This window comes from Haliotis rufescens, unplaced genomic scaffold, assembly GCF_023055435.1.
Source record: "Haliotis rufescens isolate VD_foot unplaced genomic scaffold, xgHalRufe1.0.p SCAF_96, whole genome shotgun sequence".
In the NCBI taxonomy this organism is placed as follows: Eukaryota; Metazoa; Mollusca; class Gastropoda; order Lepetellida; family Haliotidae; genus Haliotis; species Haliotis rufescens.
Genome location: NW_025964390.1, coordinates 132009 through 154508, shown reverse-complemented (window position 1 = coordinate 154508; position 22500 = coordinate 132009). Strand labels below are relative to the sequence as shown.

Below are 22500 nucleotides of genomic sequence, written 5' to 3'. Positions count from 1 at the left end.
CCATACCCGTGCTCGTGGGTTTCACTAAAGTGGTAAACGTCTGAGATATGCATCACTTCGGGCTTTCCTCCCACATTAAGCTGACACGCCGTGATGTAACTGGTATACTGTTCAAAGCGGCGTTAAACCCAACTCACTGTAAAAAGTAGAGACAACTGTTGACAAGTGAATAATTTTAGACAAATATATTCCTGAAATGAGTTACACTGTGTCAAGTTTACATTCAATGTTTGATCCATTTCCTTTAAATATCTGCTGCATAAACATTTTTTTTTCTCGTCGCGATAATAACGTATCAAAGTACGTCCGAAACACGACCACGACGCCAGATGATGCAACTAACGTGGCAACTTTGACCTCTGAACTCCATCCCCAAGCTTTAGCCAATCAAATTACGGGACACAGACACACCTCCAGACCTTCACCTTGAAGTGAACTTCCGCTGTGAAATCAACATGTTGGTCTGAAATTGATTAATCCGACCAGAGAAGTGTATGACACAGTCCATGTAACGAGAAAACAGTGACTATTTTGAAGCAGCATCGTTACTCCTTAAACAGGTAAATTTCCCATGTATTAACTGACAAGTTCTGAAATGTATCATTTTATTCCGAGGCGCGACATTGCAATTGGTGGCATTGTAGGCTAAACAGTGCACAGCGATGCGCCTAAAACAATGTCAACTGGTTCGTAATGTTTTAATATTTTACACAGATATGACCTATTCATACGTTATTTTAAACGAATGTGTTGTTACTAAAATGCTTATGAACGTTCATTTAGTGTTTTAGAGAACGTGATCGCCAAACGGGAAAGCGATACACGATTATTGTGAGTGACCTATATATTGACAAGATTGTATATCAAAAGGTGACATCTCTGGCTCCGAAACAGGTTGTGACCTACCATGCAAGGGCAAATCTTGTATTGTTATAGACACACTTCTTTTCGGTTCGTCGTTTATTAGCCTTGATATCAATCATCTATCGGGACAGTAATCCACACCTGGTCAGACCCCTTGCAATACAAAACAGCATTGATTGGTAGTGTAACACTATATGACCATCTGAAAGAGATGCTGAAGTAGACCATGAAAATACAATCTCTGAACAGTCTCCCCTATTTGTAATGAACAGTAAGATATAATAATTGAGTATGTGGACTATGAACAAGATGAATGCATCCCAATAAAAGTATGTGTTATGAACTCGTGTATTTGTCATTGACAAACACACAGTGACTGTGATGTTGAGGATTATTGGTACACTTGCTTATACTGGATACCTGTCAGCTAGTTTTGTTTGAGCCTTCTAATAAAGTGGGTCCCGTGAAGATCCGGGGTAGAATAGGTCTTCAGAAACCCATGCTTGCTGAAAAGGGCGACTATGCTTGGCGACTAACAGGACCAGGTGGTCAGGCTTGCTGACTTGGTTGAAGCATGTCATCAATCCCAATTGCATGGATCGATGTTTATGATGTCAATCACTGGATTGTCTACTCCAGACTTGATTATTTACAAACCACCGTCATTTAGCTGGAATATTGCTGAGTGCGGCATAAACTGCAAACCAACCAACCAATCTAATAAACAATCTAACATGACAGGTGGCCATTTGAAAAATAGTGGGATAAAGCTAACAAGCTGATAAAATGACATTTCATGCATTTGTTTGGTTTAATATGAGTGAAGTATGAAATTGAATATCAAAGTAATTCATAAACAACAACATAAAAATATTACTCGAAAATAGAAGTTCCATAATGGCTACCAGCTACATTTATTGAAACGACATTTAAACAAATGTGTTCTTATTCATTAACTTTGGTAGCTGGAAATTACACTTAATAAGCGCCCCGCTCTAATAAGCACCCACGGCGAGATTTGCTGATATATTGGCTAGTGAACAATCCCAGTTAGCACCCCTTCCGACCCCTATTCGCATATAATACACACCGCTTCCTTCCCCTATTCGCGTATACAACGCACTCATGTGTTATATGCACCCTTTATTATTGGCAATTAAATTCTGGAAACATATATCTGTTGTACATAAACATTTCAGGTTGTCGGCATAAACCGTGAAATTTATCTTTAAACTCTGTTTTTTTCACCAAAATAACATTCTAATAAGAGCCCACTTTTTCTAATTTTGAGAGCGCCCTGGGCGTTTATTACGTTGAATACAGTAGTTATAAAAGTATTTATTTCAAGCCCTTGTGCAGATGGGTGGAGGGAGGGAAGCCCCATGCATCTCGCTGAAGATCTAGGACCCCTATATGTATACAATACCTGATGTCCCTTACGATGAGGATTTTGTGGTGTTAAACAATACTCACTCACTCATGATAATAAACAGGATGTTTATGATAATACTGACAATTTATTTTTCCAAATAACAATAATAACAATTTCTTTATTTCACTCTCATCATGCTCATAAACATAATGTTCTTTGATATTAAGATATTGATAATGATATTAATTGTATTGAGGTTTTCCACTTTGCCAGTCGCTATTGTTGAGATATAGAAAGCACTCATAACTTCTAACATGATATGGTTAAACAAAAAATGAAACATTAAATGTTTTTTTTGTTTTTTTTGGTTTTTTTGTATTTTATATTGATTTCCCCCCCAAAGATCATTACCAAACTAAACAATTTTCCCCAACTTAGATTTTCCTAGATTTTTACTGTGCTGTAAGGGGATGCCTTCTGTTCATGAAACAGGAAAAATCATTTCTGTTGCAATTTGTGGTGGGTTATGTAGGATTTGACACCATATTGACTGGACTATCAGCCATGAAATTAGGTTATCGTCACGATATGGCTGAAATATTGCCGATGTGACGTAAAGCATTAACACACTCACACTCACTGATGTTAGGTTATAGTCAGTTTCGGTCTATAGCCTACTGTCTATAGCCAGCCAAAAATATAAAGTAATAGTAAATATCCATGTGATTGGTTTTTATTCACATCCCATATTTCTGGTGATGTATTTAAATTTCATAATGAATTTGTGCAATTATTTTATATTTTATTAAACACTGACTCTCATATCAACTGGTATTCATATATTATTCACAAATACAGTAGCCTGGTAATCAATATGTACATAACAAATTTCATTTATTATTCAAATCAGCATAGCATATACCATGTATACAGACATATTTTTCACTGGTGCACCAAAAAGATGGTTGGGCGGTCGGGTAGCCTATTGGTTAAAGCGTTCACTCATCACACCGTAGACCCGGGTTCGATTCCCGACATGGGTACAATGTGTGAATATTGCTGGAATATTGCTAAAAGCGGCATAAAACCATACTCACTCACTCACTCACTCACCAAAGAGATGATCTGGTATCATTTCGGGTTGTCGTCCTAGGTTGGCAAGAAACTCTTCACAAGATAACTTGGAACAATCTCAGAGATGGTTATAATCATTTCTAGAGCTACTAAGCTACTAATAATGTCATTGACTGTGTTTACTGTTGCTGGGCAACACTTCCAGTGAGTTCTGGAACCTTTCGTATTCTTAACTCTTTCCTTAAGCCAGAATACATCACATGCCTACCACCACGAGTATTGGAGTGGAGCTTAGTTAACCTGTGAGTTTGCCATTTTGTAATGATCAGTGTTGTCAGTGATACCATTATGTATCATTGGGGTTAGGAATTGGTCTGTCTTTGATATCAAATTGATTTAACTCAGTTCAGTAATAATTATAGTATGACTTACTGGCTGAGTGAGTGAGTGGTGTTCAGTTGAAACAGACTTTAGTAAGCCAACCACTAGTCCATGACTAAAACAACATTCAGCCGACTGGCGAAGTGGGAAAGTCATGCAGGTTGAACAGATAACTGGTTTAAACTGAATCTTGTAAATCTTTGTGAGCAGGAAGAACAGTGAAAACTGCAAGTGACTCACGCCCCAATAGCTTCATGACACAGTTAGTTTTGCAGACCAACAATGAACAAGTAATATAATGATGCATATTTATTTAATTCACTTCCACATGTCGTCAAACCAGCCAGTACATGATTGTATGAATAATCCCTCACACACTGTGCCCACACATTGACACTCAGGAGTCAGTAGAGTACCCCTGAGCAGGCCTGACATGCCAGCCACACACGCTACTCCAACCTTCCTTGGCAAATACAACAACATGTTTCTCACGTTGAGATCACTGACTACATAGAGTTACCATTTCATCATGACCCTGCTCACTTAAAACAAAAAAACACGCACCAAAGAAGTGTTGAACTGTTGGTAATCTCATCAACAGGTTGTCGCAAAACTTTCCAGATGCAGCTACTTGCTTCCAACTTCGATTAAACTAAAACATTTATGATAATAGATACAAGGCAATTATGTAGACCTTCTATGCTTGTGTTTACTGTACCAAACCTGTAATATACACAAGTAAATATGGACTGTTGTGTAAAGTCTGGTCTTAGAAGGGGGGCGTTTGTTGGAACAAGGCACTTATTACGGCAAATACGGTGCTTGGACTCAAATCCTAGACTTGCACAGCTCTCTAAGTCAATAATCATTAGTTTGTCATAATATCTAGATTATAGAAATAATAAGGGCAAGTTGTCCATATGAAAAACTGTCACCCTTAGTGTACAGTCCACTTCCCTAGACTTCCCTATTAGCATTTTATATAAGGATAGAATTACTAGACATCCATGATTTTATCATTCAGTAAAGCCATTAAACAAGCCCACTGATATACCAACCAGGGGAGGTAACTCCCATCTTCTCTTCACGAACACCCATGTTGCAGACATGGTTGTTGTTTGTTTGTTTGTTGTTTAACGCCGCACTCAGCAATATTTCAGCGTGAGCATGAGCATCGATCCACGCAATTGGAATCGATGACATGTATCAACCAAGTCAGCGAGCCTGACCACCCGATCCCGTTAGTCGCCTTTTACGGGTTTTTCATGGGTTGCTGAAGACCTATTCTGCCCCGGATCTTCACGGGTCTGCAGACATGGAAGAGGTATGGTACAGCCCCTGGCCATTTTGACTTAGATGATGCTTAGAAAACAAGACATTATTTCGATTGTCTGGCATATTACCATTGGAAGCTGGGTCAGGTTTTAAGACATGGGTGCTCAAGTCCTATTTCCATGGGGGTGGTCTGCTCGTCCTGCCGAAGACCCGAGTTCGATTATCGACATGGGTACAATGTGTGAAGCCCATTTCTGGTGTCCCCCGCTGTGATATTGCTGCAATATTGTTAAAAGCGGCATAAAACCATACTCACTCACTCACTCCTATTTCCGTGTACAATTGACTGTATGCTTTGCTGTTCCAGGGTTAGTTTCAACATGGAAGTCATCAAGAGGAGAATCAACCTGGATGAGCCTCGCTTTGACCAGGGCTCGTACAGTGGCAGGGCCAAACACTTCTTCATCACCACCAACCCCCTGAACCTGTTCGTGTCTGGGAGGCAGCTCGATGATGCCAAGGAGGTCGTGGACAGATGCAAGTGAGTCAATACTGATTTTGTCTGTCCTACTGATTCTGGGTTAGAGTTGGTCCTCAGTAGAGCTGGGACAGGTAACTCGGGTACTCGGGTCGAGTGGGTCCTGAGTAGGACCAGGGTACCCACAGGACTACCCGGACCCGTGGTTAGTCACGTAATATATTGTTTTATATATTTGAATTAAGATAAAATTTCATGCAGTAAACTTTAGTGTATGCATGACCATATCGCTTTACACGTGTATCAAAATACATACAGGGCTACGGTCAAACTTTTCCAAATCGGACAGTTTGTACCTATCTCCAGATATCTACAGCGGGTATCCGGGTAGGGTCGGGTAATTAGGTGATGGGTACCCGGGGAGTAAATTTAGACTCGTCCCAGCCCTAGTCCCCAGCAACCTATGCTGGTTGTACGAGCCGATCAAAATAGGTATCCTGCAGCCTGAAGCTTAGGATCATGTTCTTCAATATCAATTTCTCCTCATATTGTATGATTCTCAGTTTGCCAGCATCCTCACCCCTGTTCGTGGGTGTTCCCATAATTGTAAACATCGAAAGCCTGCATCTTTGGGCTTTCCTCCTGATTTAGTAGACACGCCCTGATATAATGGAAATACCCACCCATGCACGCTCACTCACTCACTCACTCACTCACTCACTCACTCACTCACTCACTCACTCACTCACTCACTCACTCACTCACTCACTCACTCACTCACTCACTCACTCACTCACTCACTCACTCCAAGTTCTCAGCAAACACCATACAGCAAAATGGAAAAGCTGCTGATACAGTATGATTATGATAATGAAATATAGATTGCAGACTCATGGAAAACATTATGATTTTTCATATCTTCATTTAAATAAGAAACTAGGAACAGATGGCAAAGTATTGATGATTTTTCTATATTTGACGTTCATATTTTCATTCGACCGACCACTCAATATCTGATGGTTTAGGGGGCATGAGTGGCCCTGTCGTCCAAGGCGTCGCAATTCGCTGTGCAGATCTGCATCCTATGATCGTGTGTTCGAAGCTTAGTCCACCCTGATTATGTTTCTAGGTTTGTCAGCACCATACCTGTGCTCGTGGGTTTCACCAAAGTGGTAAACGTTTGAGACCTGCATCACTTCGTGCTTTCCTCCCACATTAAGCTGGCACACTGCAATATAACTGGAATACTATTAAAAGCGGCATTTAACCCAACTCACTCTCTCACTCTGATGGATAAGAGAAACAAACATAAACCAATACAAAAATCATGCAAAATGTAGGTAACTATTAACTTTTCCAGTGATCATGGTAATAACTGATCAAATGTATTGTGTGGCTGCAAGTCTCTTTATCAAGAGAACAAAATCTTCACGGAAGTAAAAATTCTACATGTTACCATGGTTACTAAAGTTGTTCTAAACATCCTGCACATAAGGCGGAAGCCTTTATTTTGAACAAATTCAAAAAAATCTTTTTTTAACAAGTTGAGATTACATATACATTATTTTGACTGTCTCCCACTAATGGCTATTTAGGTAGAAAACAATTGTAAATAATAAAATCACAAACATGTTGCCTACAATAAAACTGGATTTTATTTCATGAACAATAAAATAAATTAAAATTTAAAATGTAGCTTAACATGCTCAATGTTCCCAAGCAAGGTCAAGGCTATTTACACTCATTCAAAACACAAATTTGGTATAAAAAAGTGTTTCCCATCATCTTTTGCATTCCATATCCATTTTAAAGTTTTAATGAGCTGATACCAGTCGTGCCAATAGCACTGATACTGACACAGCCTCGATGAAGTCATTGAAGCCATGACGAGCCATTCTTGGGCTGTCTTGGCCATGTGTTCGCGATTGATCGAATCGATCTAATGAGCTACATTCCCACGCTGCCCTCATCTGTCAGTGAAAATTCAGATAAAATTGACCATGAGGCAATATTGGAGGCTCTAGGTTAAACTGTCTTCCACAGAACATAAGATCAATTTCTTCTTGGCTTTGCAATGAGAAATTGAAGTTCACCAGCTATTATTAACTGCTGATGTGAATGTGTTGGGAAAGGGCTTGTTGAGGTATAAGACACAGGTTCTTATTTTTAGTTTAATTCTTCAGATAGACCTTTTTTTCTATTTTTATGGATAAAATGTGATACATTTTTCAAAAGTGAAAATTTAAATAAATACTTAAACAGTAGTTAAACATGTAAAATTGATAGAAAATGTGCTTATTTTAAAATATTAATTGTTTGAATATTTTTTATAAACTTTAAGTTTTTAATTATTTTTAATGTGAAAAGTTTCATTCATCATGTTCATTTTCCCTTCAGCACCTTTGCATATTGACCGAAAAGTCTGCGAAACGGTCTTGTCTTATGCAAGAATATTGTGATTATTGTATTTGGGTGCTAGGGTGGAATGGTTTTAAGAAATAGATGATTTATATCAACATATATTTATCATATTTATTCTTCATGTTCTTAGCGGGGACACAGGTGGCCTAGTCATCAAAGGCGCCACAGTATTCTGTGCAGAGTTGGTCCCATAGACATGCCAGAAACCTATGATTGTGGGTTCGAATCCTAGTTTGCCCCGTTTGTGTTTCTAGGTTTGTCAGCACCATACCCGTGCTCGTGGGTTTCACCAAAGTGATAAACATCTAACACCTGCATCACTTCGGGCTTTCCTCCCACATTAAGCTGACACGCCACGATATAACTGGAATACTGTTAAAAGCAACATCAAACCCAACTCACTCACTCACTCACTCACTCACTCACTCACTCACTCACTCACTCACTCCAAGTTCTCAGCAAACACCATATAGCAAAATGGAAAAGCTGCTGATACAGTATGATTATGATAATGAAATATAGATTGCAGACTCATGGAAAACATGTTAATAATAATAAATATTAATGATAAAATATACAATATGGTAGTCTCTCTTTATCATGTTTATTGTTTACATGTGACATGTATTTGAATCCCGTGAAGATTCTGGGTTAGAATGGGTCTTCAGCAACCCATTTTTGTCGTAAGAAGCGACTAACAGGATCAGGTGGTCAGGCTCACTGACTTGGTTGATGCATGTCATCGTATCCCAATTGCGTTGATCGATGCTCATGATGTCATTCACTGGATTGTCTGGTCCAGATTCAATTACTTACAGACCGCTGTCATATACAGTCAAGTCTTGTTAATTCGACACACGTTAATCCGACAGTCTCTCACTCTGACTCCGACACACCAAATTTGCAACTAATTACCAAAATCACTCATTAATCAGTCTCGTTAATCCGACACAGTGATCAGCGTCCTCTGTGGTCATCTGCCCGCAAGTACACAGCCCCGTGTTTTGATGCGAAACAGTCGTCAAGTCGCTGCATATTTCAACTGCCACAGAGATAAACTTGCTTAACAATAAACAATTACTGCTTTTAATAAACAAAACAGGATTAATCACATGCCTTGTTTACCTTAGTCTCATAAAATCGGATACAAGTTCTCGCTACCGCTGAAGACATCCCATTACAGGTCATGTCAGTACTAAGAGGAAGTCAACATTAGCCACAAAGAAAGCAGCTTTCTTAATCATTGCGGCACTAGTTTCAAATTGGCGACTTCCATTCCAGACTATGCTTTAAAAAGTATTTTGAATCAGTCATACATTGTGTTAAACTTTAGACTGCTTGCATGATTAGAAAACATATTCTGCTAACAATGTAACATAACAATATGAATACCGTATTCGACGTAATAAGCGCCCACGGCAATATTTGCTAATATATTGGCAAGTGAACAAACCCAATTAGCACCCTTTCCGACTGATAAATGTACACAAGACTTATTTATTCGTGTATTATATGCTCTCGTGTGTTATATACACCCTTAATTATGGGCAAATAAATTCTTGAAAAATATATCTGTCGTATATAAACATTTCAGGCTGTCAGCATAAACCAAGAAATTTATCTTTTAACTATGTTTTTTCACCAAAATAATATTCTAATAAGAGCTCCCTATTTCTAATTTTGAGAGCACCCTGGGCGCTTATTACGTCGAATACGGTATTGCCTTTCTCCTCTTTTTTTATTACAATGTGTTGGAACCGTTATCTATCTTGTAGTTATCCGATTTTCGATCACTAACGTTGATACTACTTAATTTTGTTTATCCGACATACTCGTTAATCCGACATAATCATATGCAACCAACAATGCCAGATTAACGGGACTTGACTGTAGCTGGATTATTGCTGAGTGCTGCATTTAACAAGAAACAAACAAATAAACATGTTACTTGCATATCTTTGTTTGCAAGCATCTCCCAGCACATCATCATTGGTCAACTAACTAATTCAGCTAATAATTTCAAACACTAGATGTGGGCAGTCATCTGTCAGTTAGCATGGTTAGAGCACCGAAAATACTTTTGTCCAATGGGTGGCCACTATTTTGGTCAGGTGGAGTACATTTATATGTGATAAAGTAAAAATGGTGTAGTATAAACTGCTTCATCACATTGTATTTTATTTGAAATGTGAATAAAGATTTAAATTAAAAAAAATAAAATAAAGTGCTTCATAAAACTTGTATATTTTATCATGACATGCCTTAAACACTTGAACTGCACAAACCATACTGATTACTTGTTTACTTCAGCAGTGTGCTTCAAATATGAATGGTGTGAGATCTGCAGTGGCAAGTTCGTGAAATTCTAGTATTTTCCTGTGCTCTGAGCTAGATGGAGAACTTGTACCAGTTCTTTATCAGGACATAAACATAGGCAGAGAACAAAGGGTGATGCGACAGTATTTTTAGGGACTGACCATGTGATATTCTGGGTAGGGGGGTGGGGGGGATGTTTGCTTGGATTTTGTTTCGAGATTCATTAGTTTTTCAGTTACAGCGACAAAGCCAGATATCTTACTTAAAACAATGGGCCTGAATTATTTTTTAAGAAAAACAGAATTAAAGAACATCAACAATACGATTTTTGTGGCAGGCAGTTTCTTCTTTTTTTTGAAAACAATTTTGTTTATATTAAAGTCCTAGGCCCCACAACCCACCACACCCACACCCACACCCACACCCACACCCACACCCACACCACACCCACACCCAAACCCACACCCACACCCACACCACACCACACCACACCACACCACACCACACCACACCACACCACACCACACCACACCACACACCACACCACACCACACCACACACCCCTGTCTCGCCAGAGTATCAAATGGTTAGTCCCTTACATCCTAATAAAGTACTGGCACTCAATGTCTATCTATTGCTAAGACTATAAGTAATCCATCAGTCCTCAGCTTAATTTAACCCATAGCACTCATCAAATTTATACATAATATGTGGATGATAATTTGTAAATCCATTAGCAAGGTCTGTGTCTTTCTGCAATATGCAAGGACAACATTGCTATTCTAACATGGTTAACAGCTGTTGTGTTTATTGAATGGATAAAGTAAAACAAATTGTATATTGTGGAACAGCTAACACTTATTGTGCATCAATGTAGGCCTATATCATAGTATATGTGTTTAATAATTACTCATTTATCATGGTCATTGTATGTCAATGAATATTTGTATAACAATTTTCCACTTGTTGTATGTCAGTGTTTATGTGTAGATAAAAAAATATATATGTTTCCAGTCTTTTGGTTTGGCCAAAACTGAAGTGATGATGCAACTTAAGAAAAAACCATTTCTTTTTCAAGCTCATGTGCATGACTCACCAACACCGAACCAAATGGTAGAATCTTCACATTCTTCATAGTCTCACAGTAATTCAAGTTAATTAGACACACTCCGGCGCAGTGGTGACTCAGCATAACACCACTGCCACAGGCTAATTTGCATATCACGTGACTGGATTTTTCTCTTGTTTGTAAACAAATGCGCTTTTTCAGAAATCAGTACAGAACGGATTAATGCAAGTATTACGGGGCGCTTTACATACTGTTTTGCATAATTATATAGATATGCTACTACCACTGGGAAAGTGAATTTCATGACAATATATATTTATACATCAGAGTGACCATATCGCTAGCTCTCCGCTGGGCTTCAATGACAGCATGTGGAGCCATACAACCAATGTAAACAAAGGATAACTACGCAAAAACAAATAGATTTTCACGTATTAGTATACTTTCTTAATGAACTGTAACCATTCTTTGACATTTGTTTATGAAAATGTGTAGACTTGTCAAACATGAAACGGATGAAAAGCATATGCAATATCTTGAATGGAATGTGAAAGATGTGACGAATCGTCACATGGCACTGGCCTGTGGCAGAGGTACTATGCTGGCTGGCTGCCGGTCGCTGCCAGTCGCATTGAACTCTGGGTAGGAGAGTGTTAATTAGAGTGATGTTTTGGGAAAACGGGTTAGAGTTACCTGCCCTTGATTAGCCTAAAAATACAGAACCCGTGCAGGGGTTGAAACTGACAGGGGTGGGGCCAGAACCATAAAACATGTTTTTTCCTTACAAATGGTAATAATAGGAAGAGCCTGATATTGTATAAATTAGCTACAGATTTATACAGAGGTTGTATAAGCCCGGAGTAGTGCACACAAGGCCAAGATTGGAGATGTACTCTTTCTGCAAAATTTAGAATCCTAATACCTTACTTCCTGTGTATCTTATTGATATTACCTCAAACCTAGTTTGTCTCAAGGTCCCAGAACCATGTTATCTTCCCTTCCAGCCAGCCCTTACTGTAATGCTATAGCCCTAAGTGAAGCAAGTCTAGATTTGCCTCAGGTTCTGAGTCTCCCATCTCACAGTCCCAGAACCATGTTATCTTCCCTTCCAGCCAGCCCTTACTGTAATGCTGTAGCCCTAAGTGAAGCAAGTCTAGATTTGCCTCAGGTTCAGGTTCTGAATCTCCCATCACACTGGGGCTCCTTTTCAATTTTAATGTAATTGTTGTTTCAGAAACTACCTCATACCATGCAAGCAACCATAATAACAAGTATCATATTGGTGTTTAGGACATTTCTACACACTAGTTAACCAGCCCAGGGCAAGACTTCTCAGGACCCTGTGAGGGAAGCATATTATTACAGATATTAGCAACACCCTTAGAAAACGTCATGAAAGTTATCAGATGTGTTCATGTGGAAGAGAATAAGAATTTGTCCATTTCAATTTTTCAGAGCTCCAGATAAGCTGTGTTTTTGCGTAAAATACGCATCCGAAATGCAGAAATACGCAGTCAAATAAAATCCAAGCTTATCAAATACGCAACGAACATTACAGATACGCTACAAAAATAATACTTGTGCGTATCATCAAAATATAGTGAAGTAACCCTGCTTTTCGATTGGCTAATCAGCAACATATTTTAAAATTATAAACGGGCATTCCATCAACCTTGCCAAACTCCACGATGATAGTTACATCATGATCATTTGCCATCACAGTTTCTTGTGGAAGTATCATGGTATTTTTGAGTCCTATAAAGCTCTCGAACCCACACGACATCAGTTTGCAGGGACTAGATGAATAGTGTTTTTAAATATTTAACTAAATACCCACATGTGTAAAAACTAGTGGGTAACAGAAATTTGAATACCCAGATAGAATTACTGATACCCAATGATTTTAAAATGCATGGGTAAAATACCCACAACACCAAAAGCTTATCTGGAGCTCTGAATATTTGCATATTTCATACATATAAAAGTACCAAGTGAATATGTAAAGCTGAAATGTCAAAAAGGTGGGTTTTAGATTTTTTGTAATTTTTGAAATATGTTTTTGTGGGAATACTGATTAATCTAGAACTATGGGAACAATAAAAGCTTTTTTTAAAAAAAACCAAAAAAACAGAATAAACATGAATTATATATTTTTTTTAAATAATAAAATATTTGAAGGTGAGGAAGTAGTTGACCCAAGCTGATTTAGTTTGGCGATGTAGACAGAGACATTACATACATCTGTACACATGGTACTACATTCATCTTGGGTCATGGACATTCTCATGCTTAGATTTTCACTAGATGTTTTAATCTTCTTTGCCTTACTCTTGAATTTGATATATCAGAAGTCAAAATGTGCAATAAAGCAAAACGGCTAGTTGTCAACCATGGCTGAAAATGTTTTTGCTAATATTTCAATTTTCAAATTTAAACTTTGACATTTCCAGTGGGTGTAAAACACACCTGTCCTATCTCATTTTTATACATAACGCAGAATCATGACAAACTGAAAGCCCTGACTGTACAAGGCCACAATGGTGAAGCAAGGAGGAAATATCTAAAGAGAAAACCTCTAATAAAAATGTTTTTGTTTCAGACGAGGAGATCCTTTGTCGAACTTGAGTGATGATGAGATATGGAAAGCCAAACAGTTGTATGACTCCGCCTTCCATCCCGACACAGGGGAGAAGATGTTTATCCTCGGACGTATGTCGGCTCAAGTCCCGATGAACATGTCAATAACAGGCTGCATGATGACGTTCTACAAGTAAGAGTTGCTCCCCTTGCTCATAGTGCCGTGAGAGGCGGACTGTCATCCATTGTTGCTGACTAACACTGGAAGCTACTTAAGCCTGACGCTACACCGTGCTTTAGCTTCCCTACCTTATACAAACAGACTATAGGCCCACCCAGACAGCGTCCGCCTCCTCCGCCTTACCGTCAGGCGCCACTGTCTACGCTGTGCCTGCAGTCACACAGTGAAGAATATGAGGGGGCCAAGGGGGATAACTCATGGTTGTCAAGGCAGGGGCTGTAGTCTGTTTCAACTGTCTCTTCAATCCAATACTGTCTGTTTGTATAAGGTAGCGAAGCTAAAGCACTGTGTCGCATCAGGTATGCATAAAAACATTGGATTTAATTAGGAGATAAACATACTGTAGAGCAAGATTACCTGTAGATTTAACAGTGCTAAATTGAATTTGGAACCGAACACGCAGTATGTGAAAACACAGTATGTTTATCTCCATTCTACCATGACTAAATAAAATGTGAACGCTTTGGTGTTAGCAAATATACTGAGTGAAGCGGCATGGGTTGAGTTCAGTGTTTTGAGTTTACCGATCTGAATTACGGAATCACCGAACAAAATATGGCGCTGTATATACTCAAGCAGTTTGTTTACACCGTAATACTTCACTCGAACATATTACAGGAATTGAAAGGATATAAGCACGGCAACTTGGTAAGCTAACATGAGGTGGGCATCCCTAAAGAAAACAAAGCAAGCTTTGCAAGGCTTTCGCTCCACATCGCATGCCACCATTATGACGTCATATCGCTCATTGTGACGCAAAAGATATGACGTCACAGTCGTATATAGAAAAGTGCCAAAATTCCAAGCTTTCTGTTGTCTCCAAAACCTAAATACATTCCCTTTGTCGATTTCTATCGTGTTTTCTGCACGAAATGTATTGCCACACATCCTTTGAATATTGTAGTAACTGCATCTGTGCATTTTGTAACCTGTAATTGTAGCTATAATTATTTAAATATGCCTACCGACAATGACTGAAATAAGTGCTATTCTATAAATATTAGCTTCCGCAGTGATGCAACCGTCAAACCAGCTGTTTCAATCAGAGGGAGTTTATTGTGATTTAATAGCCTCTGATTGACCAATCAGAATCGAGTAAATTCCAAATTCATGGTAGAATCGGAATGATCATTTATGAAAAAAGACAACATAGACTGATAGAGTTACGGTATGGTCCTTCAATCTTAAACTCCTCAATCTCAAATGTCTGCCTATCTCCACCAAACCTTCAGTTCCCTAATGTTTGATATAACAATATATTTGTATGTAACATATATGTCAAATTTTGAGATTCACATTCACACGATAACTCAAAATTAGAAATGATTCCCTAGTCACTTAAATACTATATAATTTGTATTTTTATCTCAAACTCAATTGGATTATTTTTAATGATTCATGTGGATGCACATTCCTCAGCTCAACAAGACATTGTACCAACATTTACTGGCAGCACATAAACAATGAGTTCATATTGAACTATTGCTAAATAAACATCCACATTTGATATTTGCGTTTCATGATTCGGTAAACTGTGGTCAAGCAGTAATGGTCGATATGAATAATGATCACAAAGTAATCTTGCCTTGTGAGACGTAAGCACAGTGCTTTCACAATCAGCATTTCACAATTGTCATTGGACTTTCAAATTTTGTATGTGGAATCAGAATGTGTGATCAGTGACTGTTTAGCTCACCTGACTGAAAGTCAAGTGAGCTTATGTAGTGGCACATAGTCCTTCATCTGTCCATCCATTCATTTTCAACCTATCCCCCGAAGCTACAAGACCAATGGAGGCTAATCTTGGTATCACTGATCCCAGCTATGATGTCTCTAACACCTGCTCGGGCGGTCAGGTAGCCTAGTGGTTAAAGCATTCGCTCGTCACGCCGAAGACCCGGGTTTGATTCCCGACATGGATACAATGTGTGAAGCCCATTTCTGTTGTCCCCTGCCGTGATATTGCTGAAATATTGTTAAAAGCGGCATAAAATCTTAATTTTAAATTTGTTCATAAGTCGGGCGAGCTAAAGAGCCTTTTGGCCCCGTTTGTGAATTCCAGTTTCTGATAAATGTGTAGAAGCATGTGACATGTAAACTGGTACTCAGGCGTACTTGTGTTCAGAGACTCGGGTGAATAAAGAACTGAAAATAGATATTGGTCTCAGATGATTAGGCAACCCATGCGACCACCATGACGAAAGGTCAAAATCAGTGTTTGGACATGATATACATAATCCCCTAAACATGTTGAACAATGTTCAAAGACTGCAAGATGGCCATGACAGTGGTCAAAAACTTGTTTCATCTGTTAAGTTTCAACTCATTTATCAGAAGTGATCAGAATGTAAATCTCAAATCTTTTCACACCTAAAGGTCTAAAAGATGTTGAAATATTGAATGGCAGGAACAAAAGATGACTTTTCAATGAGTCATTTGTTACAATATTTGTGTTTTCAGAACGACTCCAGCAGTGCTGTTTTGGCAATGGTTCAACCAGTCGTTCAACGCCATTGTCAACTACACCAACAGGAGCGGCGACTCTCCGATATCACCCAAGTCAGTACACTTGAAGGCAGTAGCGTTCTCTGCATCCTCTGTTAGTCAGCGTATCATACATCCATGTAGTTATTAAATATGACGATATGTTTGGACACATTCAACACCATTGCTTCTAGATTAAGGCTGAGACGACTCCAAATTTAATGCCCAGGTACCCGTTGTTAAAATAGACACACAAACGTTCTTCATACACACTTGTATTCTTCAGTCAACCCAAAACGCTTCCTGCACCCACAGGTGTTGTCAATCACTGCCATCCTGAGGCAAAACAAGATGGCTGCCATAAAGTCATTCCCAAAGCATAGAGGGTAGTTTCGTATTTAAGGGAAAGTTTCGTACCCACATATTAACACGTCACAGCCGCATTCTCCATAACTTTTAACTAAGAAAGCAGAGGATTTCTGTCCCTCATGACTTGAAATCATCAAGCAATCACAGACAGCAATCTTAGCCACCTTCTGTTATGTCTGTGTTAGTCTGTTTAGAACATGCGACTATCAATTGCGTGGATCGATGCTCATGATGTCAATCTCTGGACTGCCTGGTCAAGACTCGATTATTTACTGATATAGCTGAGTGCGGCATTAAACAACAAACAAACAAACCATTTAGAACATAAACTAACAAAAGTGTACATCATCCGATGTCCCCCTGGTTTTGCCGTGACCAGTGACTACATACGAAGTGTTTCATCTTCAGTGATTACAAAAGGAAATACTGGTAGTTATTTCAATTTTGTGTTTGCATCTTCTTTGTGTTCTAATCAATCATTTGGGTCGAATCTTCAAGCAGAATAATGAAAAAAAGTGGTGCCTTATTTAGATGCAATTTGTGACAGTAAAAGCTGTCATTTTCTTCACCGTACCCGGTACAAAGTTTGAACCCTGTGGCACTTTCAGGCATCTGGGCATCTCGTATATGCTGGCCACTGGCGGAGCGGTCACAACAGCGCTGACGCTCAACAGTATGGTGAAGGTAAGGTCAGAACATCTCCCATTGTGACAGCAGACTGGGGGCTGCATCTTCATCATGAGACTCCGGTCATCACTTGGCCAGCTCATTACAATCAGATCATTGTTCCTTTACAATAGACCCGTGAAGATCCGGGGTAGAATAGGTCTTCAGCAACCCATGCTTGCTGTAAAAGGCGACTATGCTTGTCGTAAAAGGCGACTTGATGCATGTCATTGATCCCAAATTCGTGGATCGATGCTCATGATATTAATCACTGGATTGTCTGGTCCAGACTCGATTTTCTACAGACTGCCGTCATATAGCTGGAATATTGCTGAGTGCAGCGTTAAACAACAAACAAACAAACAAAGTGTCCGAAATCACAACTCACTCAGCAGCAAAATTGGCATTCCTGAAGTTGACATTCATCTTTTCTTCCAGAAATTCCCTCCTCTGATTGGACGGTTTGTGCCCTTTGCTGCTGTTGCCTCGGCCAACTGCATCAATATCCCCTGCATGAGGAGCAAGTACGTAGCAGTCAGCAGAGACCATTCCGCGCTGGCAGTCGGCCATTTGGCTGGAACAGTAGTCTTTCATTTTATGTTTTGCAGAATGTTCCACAAATATTTGAGTACCTCAACATTTGTACTCTTTCCTGATTGGACCGCCTCAGTGGTCTAGTGGTAGAGCATCCGTCTGGACAGCGGAAGGTCCGGGGTTCGATCCCACGCTGCGTCATACCAAAAGACGTTAAAAGATGGTACTTGTTGTTACCCTGTCTGGCGCTCGGCATTAAGGGGCTAAAACAAGGAGTCAGTATACTCAATCTGAGTGGGGTATTCATGTTGAACTGCGGCATGGTATCTCAGTGAGCTATCACTATAAATCGGCATCAGTCCGGACTAGTACAAGCAGCCACACAAACACACACACGTACATGCACGTCGCTATATAAGTGCAATAATCTTGGACGTGAGGGTAAACCCCATTTCACCTCACCTCACAACTTTGAGGAAGCCATCAAGCACAACCCAAAGACTGGAAGATCTAAAGTAACACATGACCAAAATATGTCATAATGGGTCCCCTTTACTACATTTTGTCCATTGTTTAAAACTACCAATAAGGACTTGGTGTAGAAAGACACAGTGATGCAAACAGAATGATAATGTGAGCCTCGTTTAAGGATTAAGCAATTCCAGGAACTGCTCGATGCCTACTTTAGAGATACTGTGTTGTTTCAGGGAGCTAATGAATGGAATCCCAATATTAGATGAGAACGGGAACCGTGTGGGGACGTCCACACGAGCTGCAACGTCTGCTATATCCCAGGTGGTCGTGTCCAGAGTGATGATGGCCACACCAGGAATGTGTGAGTAGACCGACAGCTGTGTATTGGTTGGTCCAGGGTGATGGCTACGCCAGGAATGTGTGAGTAGCCCGACAGCTGTGTATTGGTTGGTCCAGGGTGATGGCTATGCCAGGAATGAGTGAGTAGTCCGACAGCTGTGTATTGGTTGGTCCAGGGTGATGGCCACGCCAGGAATGTGTGAGTAGTCAGACAGCTGTGTATTGGTTGGTCCAGGGTGATGGCCACGCAAGGAATGAGTGAGTACTCCGACATCTGTGTATTGGTTGGTCCAGGGTGATGGCCACGCCAGGAATGAGGGAGTAGTCAGACAGCTGTGTATTGGTTGGTCCAGGGTGATGGCCACGCCAGGAATGAGTGAGTACTCCGACAGCTGTGTATTGGTTGGTCCAGGGTGATGGCCACACCAGGAATGAGGGAGAAGTCAGACAGCTGTGTATTGGTTGGTCCAGGGTGATGGCCACGCAAGGAATGAGGGAGTAGTCCGACAGCTGTGTATTGGTTGGTCCAGGCTGATGGCCACGCAAGGAATGAGTGAGTACTCCGACAGCTGTGTATTGGTTGGTCCAGGGTGATGGCCACACCAGGAATGAGGGAGAAGTCAGACAGCTGTGTATTGGTTGGTCCAGGGTGATGGCCACGCAAGGAATGAGGGAGTAGTCCGACAGCTGTGTATTGGTTGGTCCAGGCTGATGGCCACGCAAGGAATGAGGGAGTAGTCAGACAGCTGTGTATTGGTTGGTCCAGGGTGATGGCTACGCCAGGAATGAGTGAGTAGTCCGACAGCTGTGTATTGGTTGGTCCAGGCTGATGGCCACGCCAGGAATGAGGGAGTAGTCAGACAGCTGTGTATTGGTTGGTCCAGGGTGATGGCCACGCCAGGAATGAGTGAGTAGTCAGACAGCAGTGTATTGGTTGGTCCAGGGTGATGGCCACACCAGGAATGAGTGAGTACTCCGACATCTGTGTATTGGTTGGTCACAATGGATCCTGGGGGGGGGCGGCTCATACAGTAGTGAACACCTCGCACTGTTTTTGATTACAGGTAATTGTTGTTGTTTTTTTTACCAGTAAAATAAAACTTGGACTGGGAATTTCAGACAATGTCGGTCCCTAGGATCAGAATACATATTTATGGCTACATCACAAATAGTCATTCTCATAAAATTACATCCGATAAAATATCTATAAATGAAGGTGGCACTGTTCTTACAAAATGTTTTGGCTAAAAACAGCAGGACTTAAACACATGAATGTTCTAGAAACTTTAATGTTGTTGTTTTGTGTTTCAGTGATTCCACCATTTATTATGAATCATCTAGATAAGAAAGAATTTCTCAGGGTGAGTAGATTAAATTTCTCCTCAAGATTCTTTTCAAATTATGTTCAATCTTAATTATTAACTAACTGCATTTTAAATATTTAGTAGAATAGCAAGTTCTTCTGAACTGTTTTGTTATACAAGTCCTTCAGCTGAAGTGTGTCAAGTTGAGGACACAAACACTCAAGCTTTTGTTCTTGTTTGCCTAAACAAATCTGCCATTTTGTTTCCAGAGAATGCCATGGTTGAATGCACCCATACAAGTGATGCTTATAGGATTTTTGTAAGTATAAAAAATATATGTAAATTAAATATTACCTTATACACTGAACAAGATCTGAATAGATTTTAAATAATTTTTTCTGTCTAGTTCAAATGGAAATGTTTGTGAAGTTTTGCTGATGTTTATGATGAGGTGTGCACTAATAACTGTTACATGAGTTGACACTCTAGTAATTCTTCTCTTTCTTTCCAGCCTTGTATTTGCCACCCCTCTATGTTGTGCACTATTTCCTCAGAAAAGGTGAGTTTTATTCATACACACGTTTGACATTCAACCATGATGTTTTATCACAGGCCTTTACAGACATACTGAGGGAAACAAATAAGGGAACACCATTACATTGCAGTGTCCCTTTATTTATTCCCAGATTTTTACCCACAGTGACATCCATAGCTTGGGAACAAAACCTGGAAAACAATAAAGGAGCACTTGTATTTTCATGTGTTCCCTTATTTGTTTCCCTCAGTATATATCCAGGATCATTTCATCATGTATGCTACTTGTTATTTCATAAAACAAGGTGGCGAGGGTCATTGTTTACGGTACAATAAACACGCTGCAGAGAGAATAAATCACTCATGGTTTATTCTCCCTGCAGTGTTTTATTGTACATAAACAACTCCCACTTGCGTTTATTTCTTAAGTAAATGTTAAATTATTCATAAACAATGGGTCAAATAGGGTCCCTTTCCAACCCTTATCCTTTCAGAAAAGAAATAGAAGATTCCGTGTAGAATAGGTCCCATGCTTGCTGTAAAAGGCAACTACGCTTGTCGTAAGTGGCGACTAAAGGGTTGGGTGGTCAGGCTCGCTGATTTGGTTGATGCTTGTTATCGTATCCCAGCTGCGTGGATCGATACTCATGATAATAATCACTGGATTGTCTGGTCCAGACTTGATTATTTACAGACCGCCGTCATATAGCTTGAATACTTCTGAGTGCAGTTTTAAACAACAAACAAACAATCAAACAGAAAAGAAATAATTCTCGTCTTTTTTTATTTTTAGTTCCATGGCAGTGAGCAGTCTAGAACCGGAAATCCGTGACAAACTGTTGGCTCTACCCTCGCCACCAGCTAGGGTCTACTTCAACAAGGGCTTGTAAACATGGCAGTATGTTGACATCGGGCCATGCTACACACCTCGTCAACACTCATGGCTTGGTACACTAAATGTTCCTCCGTTACCCGTTAATACAGTCAGCTCTGTGGTGTAATAGTGACATATGTCTATTTTTAGTCTGGTGAGGTGAGTGAGTGAGTGAATATGTTTTACGCCACTTTAAGCAATATTGCAGCGTTGTCACGGCTTCACACATTGTACCCATGTCAGGAATCAAAACCGTGTCTTCGGTGTGACGACAAACAATTTAACCACTAGGCTACCCAACCGCCCCTGGTAAGGTCAAATGGGGTTTAATATCATATTACGATTAATGCACTTATATAGTGATGTGCTTACATGTGTGTGTATCTGTCTGTCTGTCTGTCTGTGTATCTGTGTGTCCGGAATGATGCTAGTTTCATAGTGTTGTCCACTGAGATCCCATGCAGTTTAACATGAATACCCCACTCAGACACAGGGTACTGACTTCAAGCCGACCAGTCCTTGTTTTTTCCTCTTAATGCAAAGCATCAGGCAGGGTAACAACAAGTGCCATCTTTAAACGTCTTTTGGAATGGCGTGTCCGGGGATGTGACCTTCCACTTTCCGAGCAGACGCTCTATCCACCGGACAAAAGGCGGCCTTGAATCAGGAAATGACGTGAGCCAGTGTATACTTCATGGAAGTAAAACTAGCCTTCCTCCATCCGTGACCTTTGTGTGAACCCTAAGATTTCCTGACATTGAGGCAATGTTTAACGTAAGCGGGTCAAGGCTGTGGGGCATGGTGCCAGTGTTTAAAATTAAATAAATTGCCAGACTGCCATCAGGACCCACAGA

General features: G+C 40.0%; 1 protein-coding gene across 1 annotated transcript; it reads left to right on the top strand.

Annotated features, from left to right (window-relative positions):
* Positions 1–425: 425 nt before the first annotated feature.
* LOC124149171 (sideroflexin-1-like) lies at positions 426–21923 on the top strand. Its single transcript, XM_048391703.1, has 11 exons — positions 426–560; positions 5334–5507; positions 13850–14020; positions 16529–16627; positions 17530–17605; positions 18026–18111; positions 18829–18956; positions 20246–20295; positions 20508–20557; positions 20750–20797; positions 21566–21923. Exons 2-11 carry the CDS (start codon positions 5347–5349, stop codon positions 21660–21662), a joined length of 966 nt encoding a protein of 321 aa, XP_048247660.1. The 5' UTR covers positions 426–560; positions 5334–5346; the 3' UTR covers positions 21663–21923.
* Positions 21924–22500: the final 577 nt, after the last annotated feature.

Bases quoted from the DNA above. Each gene is read 5' to 3' on its own strand.
- LOC124149171 (XM_048391703.1), top strand. From the start codon at position 5,347: ATGGAAGTCATCAAGAGGAGAATCAACCTGGATGAGCCTCGCTTTGAC. The intron at 14,021-16,528 runs GTAAGAGTTGCT...TTGTGTTTTCAG, and splicing joins TGCATGATGACGTTCTACAA to AACGACTCCAGCAGTGCTGT. The intron at 20,798-21,565 runs GTGAGTTTTATT...TTTTATTTTTAG, and splicing joins GCACTATTTCCTCAGAAAAG to TTCCATGGCAGTGAGCAGTC.